At 45.1% G+C, this 16,025-nt stretch overlaps 1 protein-coding gene across 5 annotated transcripts in view; it reads left to right on the top strand.

Annotated features, from left to right (window-relative positions):
- Positions 1-12,985: 12,985 nt before the first annotated feature.
- The window catches only part of TRNT1 (tRNA nucleotidyl transferase 1), a 30,855-nt gene continuing 27,815 nt past the window's right edge, over positions 12,986-16,025 (top strand). For 4 of the 5 annotated variants that reach the window (XR_643570.3, XR_001899677.3, XM_009200318.3 and 1 more), the window contains exons 1-2: positions 12,986-13,097; positions 15,134-15,308. Coding sequence is in view for 3 of the 5 variants with exons in the window: in XM_009200318.3 (XP_009198582.1) it covers positions 15,161-15,308 (148 nt within the window). In the remaining 2 variants the exon portion in view is untranslated. The other variant, XM_009200317.3, reaches the window with a different exon arrangement.

Here is a 16,025-nt window from a genome sequence, read left to right as displayed (position 1 = left end):
AGATTAAATAAGTTAATCGAAATAAAATGCCTGGCACTGTTCTAAACACAATACAATTGGTAAGAAGCCTTATTCTTACCCATGCCACTGGCAAATCATGAGCACTGAAACATCTGGTGAATGAATGAGTGCATCAATGAATGGAAGTAATGTTACATTCACAACTTCTCTCTGTGTTCCATTGCTTCTCTCTCCAGTGTGCAGAATGAATCAGTGTCACAGACACACAGTCAAAATTTAGATAAACCAAGAGACATACAAAGATATACAAACAACAGGATCTAAGATCTGGTTTACTATGAAGAAAGATGGAAATCCTTTGAGGCAATTGCTAAACTCTTGAGGGTGCCTCTAGTAAGCACTGAAGGACACTCAAACTAGCATTCAGACCTAACATTGGTGTATCTAAGAAATATTAATATATATATTTCTAAGCTGTTCTTACCTTTTCTGATTTTTTTTTGTTTGTTTTTTTTCTGAGACAGAGTCTCGCTCTATCGCCCAGGCTGGAGTGCAGTGGTGGGATATCGGCTCACTGCAACCTCCGCCTCCCACGTTTGAGCGATTCTCTTGCTTCAGCCTCCCGAGTAGCTGGGATTTCAGGCATGTGCCATCATGCCCAGATAGTTTTTGTATTATTATTCTTTTTTTTAGTAGAAACAGAGTTTCACCAAGTTGGCCAGGCTGGTCTTGAACTCCTGGCCTCAAGTGATCTGCATGTCTCAGCCTCCCAAATTGCTGGGATTACAGGTGTGAGCCACCACTCGTGGCCTCCTGAATTTATTTAATAATGTGTAGCCTTCTAACTGAAGAATAATATTCATGACTGTGGTGTTTCCCTAGAAAGGTGTGAACTTGCCAGATGCTAACAGTACTCCATGTCTATGGTATTTACTTTTGGGTATGTCCTACAGAAAGAGAATATTTCCAGTAGGATTTCTGTGCAGTAAACGTCAGTTCCTTTGCAGATAAAGTTTTATTTCCTTTAGGATGGGTGTATATTAAGAGATAATAGAAAATGTCTTGTGTGGGAGAGAGGAGTTTGAGATTGCTTTGGTTGTCTTCACCATGTCCTAAGGGGTTGAACTGGGCATTCTGTCCAGAGTTCTTTCCCCCTTTAGTTTAATGGCCTCAAAGTTCTGTCCTGCTTTCATAGGTACATGCTTCAATAATTGAATTAAGTTTCATGTTCTTAATTTTTTTTGCTAATATATAAAAATGTAATTACTTTTGGGGGGAGGTTTATTGAGCTATAATTTATAAGCAGGAAAGTTTACCTTTTAAATGTAGTTGGTATGGTTTGGGTCTTTGTCCCCATTCAAATCTCTCATCAAATTGTAATCTCTAATATTGGAGGTGGGGCCTGGTGGGAAGTGACTGGGTCATGGGGGTGGATTTCCCCTTTAGTGCTGTTCTCCTGATAGTGAGTTGCAGTGAGATCTGGCAATTTACAAGTGCGTAGTACCTCCCCACCACCCCTTTTTCCTGCTCTGGCCATGTCCTGATAGTGAGTTGCAATGAGATCTGGCAATTTACAAGTATGTAGTACCTCCCCACCACCCCTTTTTCCTGCTCTGGCCATGTAAGAGGAGCCTACTTCCCCTTCACCTTCCACCATGACTGCAGGTTTCTGGAGGCGTCCCCAGCCATGCTTCCTGTACAGCCTACCAAACCATGAGCCAATTAAACCTCTTTTCTTTATGAGTTACCCAATCTCAAGTATTTCTTTATAGCAGTGTGAGAATGGACTAATACAATACTGTTCTATGCATTATGGCAAATACAGAGTTATTTAATCACCATTATAATCAAAACATAGAAAAATTCTATCATCTTTCTCTCCCCTCACTATTCTCATGTGCTTTTGTAGTAAATACCCCTTCCCATCTTGAGCCCCCGGCAAGAACTGATCTGTTTTTTGTCTCAGCAGTTTTCCCTTTTTCTTTTTTTTTTTTTTTTTTTTTTTTTTTTTTGAGATGGAGCCTTGCCCTGTCGCCAAGGCTGGAGTGCAATGGTGCGATCTCAGCTCACAGCAACCCCCGCCTCCCTGGTTCAATCACTTCTTCTGCCTCAGCCTCCCGAGTAGCTGGGATTATAGACACCCACCGCCACGCCCAGCTAATTTTTGTATTTTTTTTGTGGAGATGGGGTTTCACCATGGCCAGGCTGGTCTTGAACTCCTGGCCTCGTGATCTGCCCACCTTGGCCTCCCAAAGTGCTGGGATTACAGGCATGAGCCACTGCGCCCGACCTATAGTTTTGCCTTTTCTGGGTGTCTTATGAATGGAGTCTGTTATATGCAGCCTCTTGAAAGTGGCTTTCTTCACTTGAGACTCAGATGTGTTGCTGTGTGTATCAGAAGTTTGTTCTTTCTTGTTCAGTAGTATTCCATTGTACGGATATGCTCCAGGTTGCTTATCCATTCATCTGCTGGAAGAAATCTGGGTTATTTCCAGTTTGGAATAATTTGTGACTACACCACTCAACACATTTTAGTGTGACCATAAGTTTTTTATTTCTCTCAGGTAAATATCTAGGAGTGGATTCCTGGGCCATAAGGTATATGTATAGCTAGTCTTATCAGATACCAGTAAACTGTTTACCAAAGTGACTGGGCCAGTTTGTGTTCCCACCCACGGTGTATGAGAGTTGCAGTTGCTCTTCATCCTCATCAGCACTTGCTATTTCCAGGTTTTTCAATTTTAGACATTCTAATGGGTATGTAAAGTTATCTCATTGTTGGCCAGGCATAGTGTCTCATGCCTGTAATCCCAGCACTTTGGAAGGCTGAGGCGGCAGATCACAAGGTCAGGAGTTCTAGACGAGCCTGGCCAACATAGTGAAACCCTGTCTCTACTAAAAATACAAAAATTAGTCATGTGTGGTGCCACATGCCTGTAATCCCAACTACTCAGAAGGCTGAGGCAGGAGACTGCTTGAACCCAGCAGGCATAGGTTGCAGTGAGCCGAGACCATGCCACTGCACTCCAGTCTAGGAAAAAGAGTGAGACTCCATCTTAAAAAAACCAAAAGGTATCTCATTGTTGTATAATTTGTATTCCCCTAATGATTTTATATATTATATTATATTATATTGTATTATATTATATTATTATTTTAGACAAGGTCTCACTCTGTTGTCCAGGCTGGAATGCAGTGGTGTAATCACAGCTCAATGCAGCCTGGACCTCCTGGGTTTGAAGTGGTTCTCCCACTTCAGCCTCCTGAGTAACTGGGAATACAGGCACACAATACCAACCCTGGCTATTAAAAAAAAAAAAATTATAGAGAAAGGGTCTCATTATATTGCCCAGGCTGGTCTCAAACTCCTGGGCTCAAGCAATCCTCCCACCTTCACTTCCCAAAGTGTTGGGATTACAGGCAAGGGCCACCATATCTGGCCTCTTAGTGATTGATGATGTTGAGTATCTTTACATATGTTTGGTTGCTAACCATATAGCTTCTCTTATTACAATTATTTCTTCATATGTGATATATATTTTTACATACTATATTTTTGCTGATAGTATATAAAAATAGAATTGATTTATGTATATTAACCTGGTATCCTGAGACCTTCCTAAATTTACTTGTTAGTTCTAGTAGTTTTGTCAGTTCCTATGATTTCTGTGTAAAAACACCATCCTGTCATCTTAAAATAGGGACAATTTTACTTCCTTCTGAATTGTTACACTTTCCATATCTTTTTCTTGCTTTGTTAATAGTGATAGACAAATGTTGAGAAAAAGTGGTAAGATGGGGCATCCTTGCCTTGTTCCTGATATGAGGGGGCAAGTGTTCAATATATTACCATTAAGTCTGATATTGGCTATAGATTTTTCATGAATGGCCTTTACCATATTAAGGAAGTCCCTTCTAATCTTATTTTTTTGGCAGTTTTTGAGTAGGGATTGAATTTTAAGTGGTCTTTCTACATTTATTGTGATGATGACAGTTTTTCTTTTTCAGTTAATATGGTGAATTACGTTGATTGGTTTTAGATCATTAAATCTACCCTGCATTCCATGCATTTGGGATAAACCCAAATTGATCATGATATATTATCTTTCTATATACACTGTTGGATTCAATTTGCTGACATTTTATTAAAGTTTTTTTGTTTCTATGGTCATGTGGTCTATTAAGCTGTATATTACTTAATTTTTTTTTTTTTTTTGTAGCACTGATTTTATGTTATTTGGGTTATGCTGGCCTCAAAAGGAGAGGAAAACTGTTTCCTCCTCTATTTTCTAAACAAACTTTGCACAAGACTGGAGTTCTTTCTTTCTTATATGTTTGATAAATTTGACCACTGAAACCATCTGGGCCTGGAATTCTCTTTGTGGGAAGTCTGTTGAACAACATTCAATTTCTTTAAACATGAAGAGCTATTCAGATTTTTAAATTCTACCCTATTTCAGCTCTGATAAATTGTCTTTTTTAAAGAATTGGTGCATTGCATCTACACTGTCAAATTAATTGGCATAAAATTGTTTATAATATCTCCTACTAATGTCTATATGATCTGTAGTAATATCCCTGTTTTCATTTCATTTTCTTGGCCAGTACAGTAGGAATTCTCTTACTTTGTCTCTTTCTCCTCTCTCTCTCTCTCTCTCTCTCTCTTTTTCTCCAGTTGGCCTTCCATAGCCATGGGTTCTCCATCAGTGGATTCAACTAGCCATAGGTCAAAATATTAAGTAAGGCGGGGCACAGTGGCTCACATCTGTAATCCCAGCACTTTGGGAGGCTGAGGTGGGTGGGTCACCTGAGGTCAGCAGTTCAAGACCAGCCTGACCAACGTGGTAAAACCCTGTCTCTACTAAAAACACAAAAATTAGCCGGGTGTGGTGGCGGGCACCTGTAATCCCAGCTACTCGGGAGGCTGAGGCAGAAGAATCACTTGAAACTGGAAGGCAGAGGTTTCAGTGAGCTGAGATCGTGCCACTGTACTCCAGCCTGGGTGACAGAGTGAAACTCCATCTCAAAAAAAAAAAAAAAAAAAATTAAATAGCAATTTAAAAAGACAAAAAAGCAATATAGCATAACAACTGTTTATATAGCATTTATATTATATCAGGTATTATAAGTAATCTAGACATGATTTAAAGTATACTACATGTCATGTGCATCCATGTGAAGAGACCACCAAACAGGCTTTGTGTGAGCAATAAAGCTTTTTAATCACCTGGGCGCAGGTAGGCTGAATCCGAAAAGACAGTCAGCGAAGGGAGATAGAGGTGGGGCCGTTTTATAGGATTTGGGTAGGTAAAGGAAAATTACAGTCAAAGGGGTTTGTTCTCTGGCGGGTAGGAGTAGGGGGTCACAAGGTGCTCAGTGGGGGAGCTTTTGAGCCAGGATGAACCAGGAAAAGGAATTTCACAAGGTAATGTCATCAGTTAAGGCAGGAACCAGCCATCTGGATGTGTACATGCAGGTCACAGGGGATATGATGGCTTAGCTTTGGCTCAGAGGCTTGACATTCTTATCTTCTTGTATTAATAAGAAAAATTAAACGAAATAGTGTTGAAGTGTTGGGGCGGTGAAAATTTTTGGGGGGGTGGTATGGAGAGATAATGGGCAATGTTTCTCAGGGCTGCTTCAAGAGGGATTAGGGGCAGCATGGGAACCTAGAGTGGGAGAGATTAAGCTGAAGGAAGATTTTGTGGTAAGAGGCGATACTGTGGGGTTGTTAGAAGGAGCATTTGTCATATAGAATGATTGGTGATGGCCTGGATGCGGTTTTGTCTAAATTGAAAAACTAAATGGAAGACACAAGGTCCGAATAAGAGGAGAAAAAACAGGTATTAAAGGACTAAGAATTGGGAGGACCTAGGACATCCAATTAGAGAGAGTCTAAGGGGGTTCAGTGTAATTACTTGCTTGGTTGGTGACTTTTTAGGCTCTATCCAAGTTTTTGGGGTGCAGTTCAAGTTGGGCTGGTGTCTGGAATGAGACTGGGACCTAATAAAGAGGAGTGTCCACACAGGAGCTCAAATGGGCTGGAACCTGTAGCGTTCTGAGGACAGGCCTGAATTCTGAGAAGGGAAAGTGGTAAAAGTATTGTCCAGTCCTTTAAAAGACCATTAGTCCATTCTACTTTTCCTGAAGACTGAGGATGGTAAAGGATATAAAGGTTTCACTGAATACCAAGAGCCTGAAAAACTGCTTGGGTGATTTGACTAATAAAGGCCGGTCTGCTATTGGACTATATAGAGGTGGGAAGGCCAAACCGAGGAATTATGTCTGACAGAAGGGAAGAAATGACTGCAGTGGCCTTCTCAGACCCTGTGGGAAAGGCCTCTACCTATGCAGTAAAAGTGTCAACCTAGACCAAGAGGTATTTTAGTTTCCTGACTGGAGGCATGTGAGTAAAGTCAATTTGCCAGTCCTGGGCGGGGGGAAAACCTTGAGCTTGATGTGTAGGGAAGGGAAGGGGCTTGGGATATTCTTGAGGAGTAGAAGAATAGCAGGTAGAACATTGAGAAGTGATTTCCTTGAGGATAGATTTCCATGATGGAAAGGAAATGAGAGGTTCTAAGGGACGGGCTAGCGGCTTGTAACCTACATGCAAGAGGTTACGAAATGACGACAGAGTAGAATGGGCCTGTGAGGGGGAAGGAGATATTTTCCTTGGTCTAAGAACCATTTGCCTTGTGTGGGAAGAGATTGATAGGTGGAAGTTTCAGCAGGGGAGTAGGTGGGGGTGACTAATGTGAAAGATAAAAACTGACTGTGAGGGACAGAAGTTGGAATTCTAGCTGCTTTTTTAGCTAACTTATCAGCATAAGCATTTTCCTGAGCGATGGGATCTGATGCCTTTTGATGGCCCTTGCAGTGAATGACTGTAGCTTCCTTTGGAAGTAAAGCGGCTTTGAGAAGTGTCTTTATTAAAGAGGCATTAATGATGGAGGACCTTTGCATAGTGTGGAAATCTCTTTCAGCCTATATAACAGCATGGTGGTGCAGGATATGGAAGGCATATTTAGTCAGTATAAATACTGACGCGTGGTCCTTTTGCAAGAGTGAGGGCCTGAGTTAAGGCAACTAGGGCTTGCTGAGAGGTAGTGGAGGGTGGCAGAGCGGTAGCCTCAATGATAGATGTGGAAGATACTATTGCATAGCCTGCCTTTGCTGGTGAGTGGCGATTAGGCCTGGTGGAACTGCCATCAATAAACTAAATGTGATCAGGGTGAGGAACAGGGAAGAAGGAAATATGGGGTAATGGGGTGAATGTCAGGTGGATCAGAGAGATGTAGTCATAAGGGTCAGGTGTGGTATCTGGAATAATGTGAGAGGCCGGACTGAAGTCCGGGCCAGGAACAAGGGTAATTATTTGAAACTCAACAAAGAGTGAGTATAGCTGAAGGAGTCAGGGAGCAGAAAGTATATGCATCACATGGGAGGAAGAAAATAGATTTTGGAAGTTATGAGAACTGTAGAGAGTGAGTTGAGCATAGTTTGTGATTTTTAGGCCTCTAAAAGTATTAAGGCAGCGGCAGCCGCTGCACACAGATATGAGGGCTAGGCTAAAACAGTAAGTTCAAGTTGTTTGGACAGAAAGGCTACAGGACATGGTCCTGGCTCTTGTGTAAGAATTCTGACCTTACTAACTGTGCCTAGGAAGGAACGGAGTTGTTTTGTAGAAGGGATTGGGGTTAGGGAGATTCGCTGGACACGATCAGCAGGGAGAGCACATGTGTTTTTATGAGAATTATGCCGAGATAGGTGACAGATGAGGAAGAAATTTGGGCTTGACTGAAGTAATGGGGGCTGTCTGTAAATCCTTGCGGCAGTACAGCCCAGGTAATTTGCTGACCCTGATGGGTGTCAGGGTCAGTCCAAGTGAAAGTGAAGAGAGGCTGGGATGAGTGGTGCAAAGGAATAGTAAAGAAAGTTATGGGCCGGGCGCGGTGGCTCAAGCCTGTAATCCCAGCACTTTGGGAGGCCGAGTCGGGCGGATCACGAGGTCAGGAGATCAAGACCATCCTGGCTAACCTGGTGAAACCCCGTCTCTACTAAAAAATACAAAAAACTAGCCGGACGAGGTGGCGGGCGCCTGTAGTCCCAGCTACTCGGGAGGCTGAGGCAGGAGAATGGCGTAAACCCGGGAGGCGGAGCTTGCAGTGAGCTGAGATCCGGCCACTGCACTCCAGCCTGGGCGACAGAGGGAGACTCCATCTCAAAAAAAAAAAAAAAAAAGAAAGTTATGTTTGAGATCTAGAACAGAATAATGGGTTGTGGAGGGAGGTATTGAGTATAGGAGAGTATATGGGTTTGGCACCATGAGGTGGATAGGCAAAACAATTTGATAAGGCGATCCTGAACTAACCTGTAAGCCTTGTCTGGTTTTAGGACAGGTAAAATGGGGGAATTGTAAGGGGAGTTTACAGGCTTTAAAAAGCCATGCTCTAACAGGTGAGTGATAACAGGCTTTAATCCTTTTAAAGCATGCTGTGGGATGGGATACTGGCGTTGAGTGGGGTAAGGGTGATTAAGTTTTAATGAGATGGTAAGGGGTGCATGATTGGTCTCTAAGGAGGAAGTAGAGATATCTGATACTTGTGGGTTAAGGTGGGGAGACACAAGGGAGGATGCGAAGGAGGCTTTGAACTGGGGGAAAAGGTGGCAATGAGGTGTGGCTGTAACCTAGGAATAGTCAGGGAAGCAGATAATTTAGTTAAAATGTCTTGGCCTAATAAGGGAACCGGGCAGGTGGGGATAACTAAAAAGGAGTGCATTAAAGAATGTTGTCCAAGTTGGCACCAGAGTTGGGGAGTTATAAGAGGTTTAGAAACTTGGCTGTCAATACCCACAACAGTTATGGAGGCAAGGGAAACAGGCCTTTGAAAAGAAGGTAATGTGGAGTGGGTAGCCTCAGTATTGATTAAGAAGGGTACAGATTTACCTTCCACTGTGACAGTTACCTAGAGCATCTGGGATGGTCCTGTAGGCTTCCGAGGTGATCGGGCAGTGTCAGTCTTCAGCTGCTAAGTCAAGAAGATCTGGGAAGGAGTCAAGAGAGCCTTGGGCTAGAGTTGCAGGGGCTCTGGAAGTGGCTGCCAGGTGAGTTGAATAGTCCTATTTTCAGTGGGGTCTCGCACAGATGGGACATGGTTTAGGAGGAATCCTGGACTGAGGACATTCCTTGGCCTAGTGGCCAGATTTCTGGCACTTGAAGCAAGCTCCTGGGGGAGGATGTTCTGGAGGAATCTCTGGCAGCTGCAGCTCAGGCGTTTGGAGTTCTTGTGTGCTGGAGATGTGACTGGGGTTTCTCTCACAGTGGAAGCAAGGAATTGCAACTCAGATATACATTGCTACTTGGCTGCCTCTACTTTATTATTGTACACCTTGAAGGCGAGGTTAATTAAGTCCTGTTGTGGGGTTTGAAGGCTGGAATTTAATTTTTTGGGTTTTATTTGATGTCGGGAGCAGATTGGGTAATAAAATATATACTGAGAATAAGACGGCCTTTTGGCCTTTTAGGGTCTAGGGCTGTAAAGTGTCTCAGGGTTGAAGGTTGCTGCTAAACGAGTCATGAACTGGGCTGGGTTTTTCATATTTGATGAAAAAGAGCCTAAACGCTAACTGATTTGGGAGAGGTCGGATAAAGAAAAAGGAGCATTAACCTTCACTATGTCTTTAGCTCTAGTCACCTTTTTAAGAGGAAATTGCTGGGCAGGTGGGGGAGGGCTAGTCGAGGAACGAAACTGTAAGCTAGACAGGGTGTGAGGATGGGAGGTGATAAAAGGATTATAGGGTAGGGGAGCAGAGGCTGATGAAAAATTGGGACCTAGCTCAGCCTGGCGAGGACAGGAGAGGTCAGATGGGTCTGTAGAAAAGGAAGATTAGAAAGACTCAGCGACACTTGGGGTTGGGACTGAGGGGACAGGCGGGAGGGAAAGAAGGAAGATTTGGAACGATTTGCATTGGTAACAGAGACTAAGGAGGGACTGATGTGTAAAAGAATGCCTGGATATCGGGCACCTCAGACTGCCCATTTTATGACAAGAATTATTTAGATCTTATAGGATGGAAAAATCGAAAGTGCCGTTTTCTGGCTATTTGGAATTACCGTTGAGTTTGTATTGGGGTCAAGCAGCACTGTAGAAGAAAAAAAGGCATTTAGGTTTTAGGTCAGGTGTGAGTTGAAGAAGTTTTAAGTTCTTGAGAACACAGGCTAAGGGAGAAGAAGGAGGAATGGAGGGTGGAAGGTTGCCCATTTTGAAGGAGGCAAGCCTAGAGAAAAGAGAGAGTAGAGACATGGAGAGAAGGGGTTGGGGGGGGGGTTCTTGCCCTCCAGAAAAGCGGGAAAGGGGTCAAGACATGGACATAAGGGGTCAGGGGGTTCTCGCCCTTCAGAAAATCAGGAAAGGGGTTGGGATGCGGAGATAAGGGGTCGGGGGGTTCTTGCCCTCCAGAAAAGTGGGAATGGGGTCGGGAGGTTCTTGCCTCCCAGAAACGCAGAGGATGGGTAGAGACAGGGAGAGAAGGGGTTGGGGGGGGTTCTTGCCCCCCAGAAAAGTTGCACTTGCCGCTAAGGGTGAAGGACCAAGGCAGGCATCCCTACATGGTCAGACACCTCTGAAATGTGGGTGAATAATCAGGCAGGCATCCCCGTGTGATTTAAACACCAAGGGAAGACTGTCTTCCAGAGTCCGTGACTGGCGCCGGAGTTTTGGGTCCAAGGATAAAAAAGTGTCTCGTCTCTACTAGAAAAGGAAAGGAACTGAAATTAAGAGAAGGGAGAGATTGAAGTATGGCGCCAAGATTGAAAGGAGAAAGAGGTTGAGGGATAGTGAGAGAGGTCAGAGAAGAGAGCAAAAAGAGGCCGCTTACCAGATTTAAAATTGGTGAGATGTTCCTTGGGCTGGTCGGTCTGAGGACCCAAGGTGGATCTTTCTCACGGAGCAAAGAGCAGGAGGATAGAGGATTGATCTCCCAAGGGAGGTCCTCCACTCTGAGTCACAGCACCAAAATGTCATGCACGTCCATATGAAGGGACCGCAAACAGGCTTTGTGTGTGTAAGCAATAAAGCTTTTAATCACTGGGTGCAGAAGCGGGGCTGAGTCGAGAAAGAGAGTCAGCCCGAGAAGGGAGATAGAGGTTAGGGTCGTTTATATGAAGTTTGGGTAGATAAGGAAAAGAATTACAGTCAAAGGGGTTGTTCTCTGGCAGGCAGGGGGGGGGTGACAAGGTGCTCAGTGGGGGAGCTTTTGAGCCAGGATGAGCCAGGAAAAGGAATTTCACATGGTAATGTCATCAGTTAAGGCAGGAATGGGCCATTTTCACTTCTTTTGTGGTGAAGTGTCATCAGTTAAGGCAGGAACCAGCCATCTGGATGTGTACGTGCAGGTCACAGGGGATATGATGGCTTAGCTTTGGCTCAGAGGCCTGACACTACAGAATGTGTATAGGCTATATGCAAATACTATGCCATTTTATATAAAGAACTTGAACACTGGTTGGGGTGATGTTCTGGAACCAATACCCCATTGGATACGAAGGACAACTGTATATACACATGCATATATAAACTATATATTTACAAGGCCAGTAATTGTTGAGGGTGCCCAGCACAGTAAGTGGTACGAAGTAAGTTATAATAGTTATATTAGTGTTGCCTTCATTGGTGGTGATTTGGAGAATCTATTCTAGGTGGGTACAGCAACGGAGAGTTTGGTCCAGTTTGTCTAGGGTCATGGTGGTGAGAAACAGGAGACAAGCCTGAAAGGATGATTTGGGGCTTTCCTTGTTCTGTTAAGGCACCGGATTATATCAATGCTGTGCATCTGAATGTCAATTTGGAAAGCCAGTCCTGTGCTTCCAGAAACAGGATATTTAACACCTTGAAGAGGTGTGGTAATTGAACATTTTACTTTTTAGTAAAATGTTTTTACATTTTAGGGAGTCTACGGAGAGTGGGGCTGAAAAGTTTAGGAAGAACAAGTAGGCATGTGGGGCGGGCAAAAGAACAGAAACAGCATGCACATACATTTTTCTAGGAAAATTTTAGGGAAAGCTAAGTGATGTAAAGTTACACTTAAAAGACTACACATTTTCAGCCGGGCACAGTGGCTCACACCTGTAATCCCAGCACTTTGGGAGGCCAAGGCCTGTGGAACACGAGGTCAGGAGTTCGAGACCAGCTTGGCCAACATGGTGAAACCCCGTCTCTACTAAAAATTAGCTGGGCGTGGTGATAGACACCTGTAATTCCAGCTACTCGGGAGGATGAGGCAGGAGAATAGCTTGAAACTGGAAGCCAGAGGTTGCAGTGAGCCCAGATCATGCCACTGCACTCCAGCCTGGGCAATAAGAGCGAAACTCCGTCTCTTAAACAAACAAACAAAAACTACACATTTTCGCACTTTACGGGCTCAAGGGCTGTACTCCTACTCCTTTGCCACTCTCTTTGCTCTTCTCCGCTCTAGAAAAAATTAATGAACTGACTCAAATCTAAGTTCTCCACTTTACAGCTGGGAAGCCTCCAGGCCAAGGAGGCCAATGGTTACACAAACCAGGTAAGAAAATAAAATATGCCGAGTAATTTCATAGGACCGGAGGGCTTAGATTTCGAATGTGTGTGACTCTGTCAACTGTGGACTTAACCCTATGCAGAGATTAGAGTACAGAATAGTTAAACAAGAATAAAACAACATTTACCGAACAATCCGTCCTACCCTGGGGTAGGTTTTATTAACAGTCTCATTTTGAAAAGGAAGACAGCTGCCAGTTGTCCCAGATCGCACAGGCATACCGCGCAGATGGGACTCTGAGCAGCTCAGGGCCAGCCAGAGGTGCAGTAAGAGGCGCGCAATTAAACGTAGGCGCTTCGGTTTCCTCAGGGTCCCCCGAGGCTCCGCTTCACCCAGGCGGGGCTCGGCGGGGCGGGGAAACCGGCTCAGAGTTTAGCCTCACCGTGGGGAGGGGCGAGGGAAGCCGGAAGCCCTTCGGTCCGGGCCCCGCCTCCGCCCTCGCCCTGCCGCGACTTCCCATTCACCGCCAGCCGATGTGCGTTGGCGACGTCATCGCGTTCACCGTCCCGGAAGTGCGCGTGGCGGCGGCGGCGACGGCGACGGCGGCAGCGGGGCCGGTAAGCGTGCTCGCGCCGCTCAGAGGGGCAGAGTTGGTGGCGTGGGTTGCCGCCCCTTCCTTCCTGCTGTGGGCCAGGGGAGCCGCCGCCCTGAGTCCTCGAGGAAGGTGGGAGTGGGAAGTGGCCAGAGGCCTCCTCAGCACTGGGCATAAGAGTTCCGACGCGGAGGTCGTGTCCCCGCCACGTTTCTGGCGACCGCAGGCGCGGATTCCTTGGCTTCCCTCAGCACTTTCCCCTCCGCGCGGACTGCCCCGAGACGCTTTTTCACTGGGCCTTGTCCCCAGCACCCGGCCTGGGGGGCGGGACGCGCCTTTTCAGGGCGGGGGTCCCCAGAGCGTTTTCCTGAGTTGAGGCGGAGGTGCACGGAAACTAAGTGGGTCCCACGTGGCCTGCTGGGAAGCGCAGCTCCTCCAGCCCGCTTCCGTGTAATGGAATGGTTTTTCTCTGCAGGTTTACACCGGGGCCACTGAAGAGCTGCTGCTGCCTCCTTATGGGCAGAACCCCTGTATGGGGGGAACGAGGATGTGATACGTAGAAGGGAAGGCAGGGTGTGCTGGAAATCAGAGGAGATTGCAAGATGACAGGAAAATAATGAGGAAAATGGCAGCAAAACTAATTAATTCATGGGAAAATACAATTCCTAGGCGCTATCCCAGGGTCATGAATTCTCCAGTGCAGGTGGGGAAGTAGGGTGATATTTGTGCCGAGTAATTTCATAGGACCGGAGGGCTCATGTGACACCTGTGACCATGACAAGTTCTGGAGTCCAGAAACTCGGATAGCGTTTCTAGAACCCCGCACCCTTCACATACTGACTGAAGCCCTGCTCTGGGGAGAGTGCCATCAGAGTACCATGTGGCATGCGAGTGTAGCGGTAATACTCCCCGACCGAACCGCCAAACCGAGGGTTAGACTGCTTATTCTCGCCGCCCAATAACCAGATGCAGATAAACTAGGAAAGAAGGGAGTTTATTTATGTAACCGGGTACAGGGAGAAGGCCTGGAAAATATCCCAGACCAACTCAGAATTACGAAGTTTTCCAGAGCTTATATACCTTCTAAGCTATATGTGTATGTGTAAGTGTTGCATTCATCTAAAGACATAAGTGATTAACGAATTATCTATAAGATCTGCGTCCTGAAGACCTTCCTCGGGAGCCTTAGTAAATTTACTTAATCTAAATGGGTCCAGGTGCTGGGGTGATTACGCTTATATTCTCTACTGCTAAATCATGGAGGTTTGGGGAGTTCCCTCAGACCGCTAGTAAACTTCTTTGTGGAGGCCTGGGGAGTTTCCTCGGATCCCCAGGAAAACTTGTTTAATTCTAAACGGGTCCTGTTAAGAATTCCTTTGTGGCTGGGCGCGATGGCTCCCGCCTGTAATCCCAGCACTTTGGGAGGCCGAGGCGGGCAGATCACTTGAGGTCAGGAGTCTGGCCAACATGGTGAAACCCTGTCTGTACCCGGAAGTGTAAAAAATTAGCCAGATGTGGTGGCGTGCGCCTGTAATCCTGGCTACTAGGGAGGCTGAGGCAGGAGAATCGCTTGAACCCAGGAGGCGGAGGTTGCAGTGAGCAGAGATCTTGCCATTGCACTCCAGGCTGGGCGGCAGAGGAGACTCCATCTCAAAAAAAAAAAAAAAAAAAAAAGAATTCCTTTGTTATTTTATCATGCTTCAAGGTCCAGGAAAGTCTTAGGCAAAACTCTTGCTGGGCTTTTGTTACATTCCACCCTTGTTTAAGGGCACTGGCTAGCTTTTTCACCTTTTAATATGAAACTCAACCACCCAGTACTGAAACAGTTATTACGGAGGCCTGCGTTAGTTAGACCCCGCCTGCCACAGTAAGTGCTTCTGGAGAACAAAACCAGGTAGATACATAGATCTAGTCTTAATCCCTCAAATTGACACCTTTTTCAGTTTTTTCATCTGAACAAGAGATGTTTCTGAGTTGATAAACTTGCAATGTCTCCCTTTATTTTCCTTCACTTTCCTTCACTTTTAATTTCATTGGTATGCCTGTGTGTTTGCCTTGTAGACGTGTAGTTGGTGACCACCTCTCCAGATGCTGAGGTGCCTGTATCATTGGCACAGGCCAGTACTGAGCTGTAGGTGGAATAGGCTGTGCCTTCTGAAGCAGTATCTATTTACAATGAAGTTGCAGTCTCCCGAATTCCAGTCACTTTTCACAGAAGGATTGAAGAATCTGACAGGTGAGAGATTAGGATACCTTTTCTTGATCTGGAAACCTGTATAAATGGAGAAGTAGAGGGTTAACTTTTTAAGCCTACATTTGGATATTTTCTTTGTTGTTTTAATTATTTTTTAAGAAAAAAAAAAAAATAAGTAGAGGGTCTCTCTGTGTTGCCCAGGCTGGTCTCAAACTCCTGGGCTCAATCCTTGGCTTCCCAAAATGCTAGGATTACAGGTGTGAGCCACGGTGCCCAGTCTGTATGTTTTCATTGTTGGAAGAAAGGCTTGGCTGGGTGTACCCAGCCTGTAATCTCTTGGGGAGGCCAAGGTAGGAGGATTGTTTGAGCCCAGGAGTTTGAGGCTGCAGTGAGCTATGATCATGCCACTCTAGCTTGGGCAACAGAGTGAGACCCTGTCTCAACAACAACAACAAAAAAAAAATTAAAAGAAAAAAGAAAAGCTTACATATGGGTGATCCAAAAATATAGCTAAATCACTGGAAAAGGCAAGAAGTTGACTGCAATAAAAAGCATGACTTTTCTGTATGCTGTGCTAAGTACTTTCCATACATTACAGGACTGGTCCTACTGACTTAAGGAGTACATACATTTTGACTTGTTATGTGGAAAAGGAAACAGATTCTTAGGCATGTGAAGTGCTTTGCCTGTGTTTCTGTAACTGCTAACTAGAGAGCTGGGTTTCAAACTTATGCAGTCTGATTTCAGAGCCCAGCTTGT

This window comes from Papio anubis, chromosome 2 (assembly GCF_008728515.1).
Source record: "Papio anubis isolate 15944 chromosome 2, Panubis1.0, whole genome shotgun sequence".
Classification (NCBI taxonomy): Eukaryota; Metazoa; Chordata; class Mammalia; order Primates; family Cercopithecidae; genus Papio; species Papio anubis.
The sequence above is the reverse complement of the archived record's forward strand: the minus strand, read 5'-3'. Positions and strand labels throughout refer to the sequence as shown.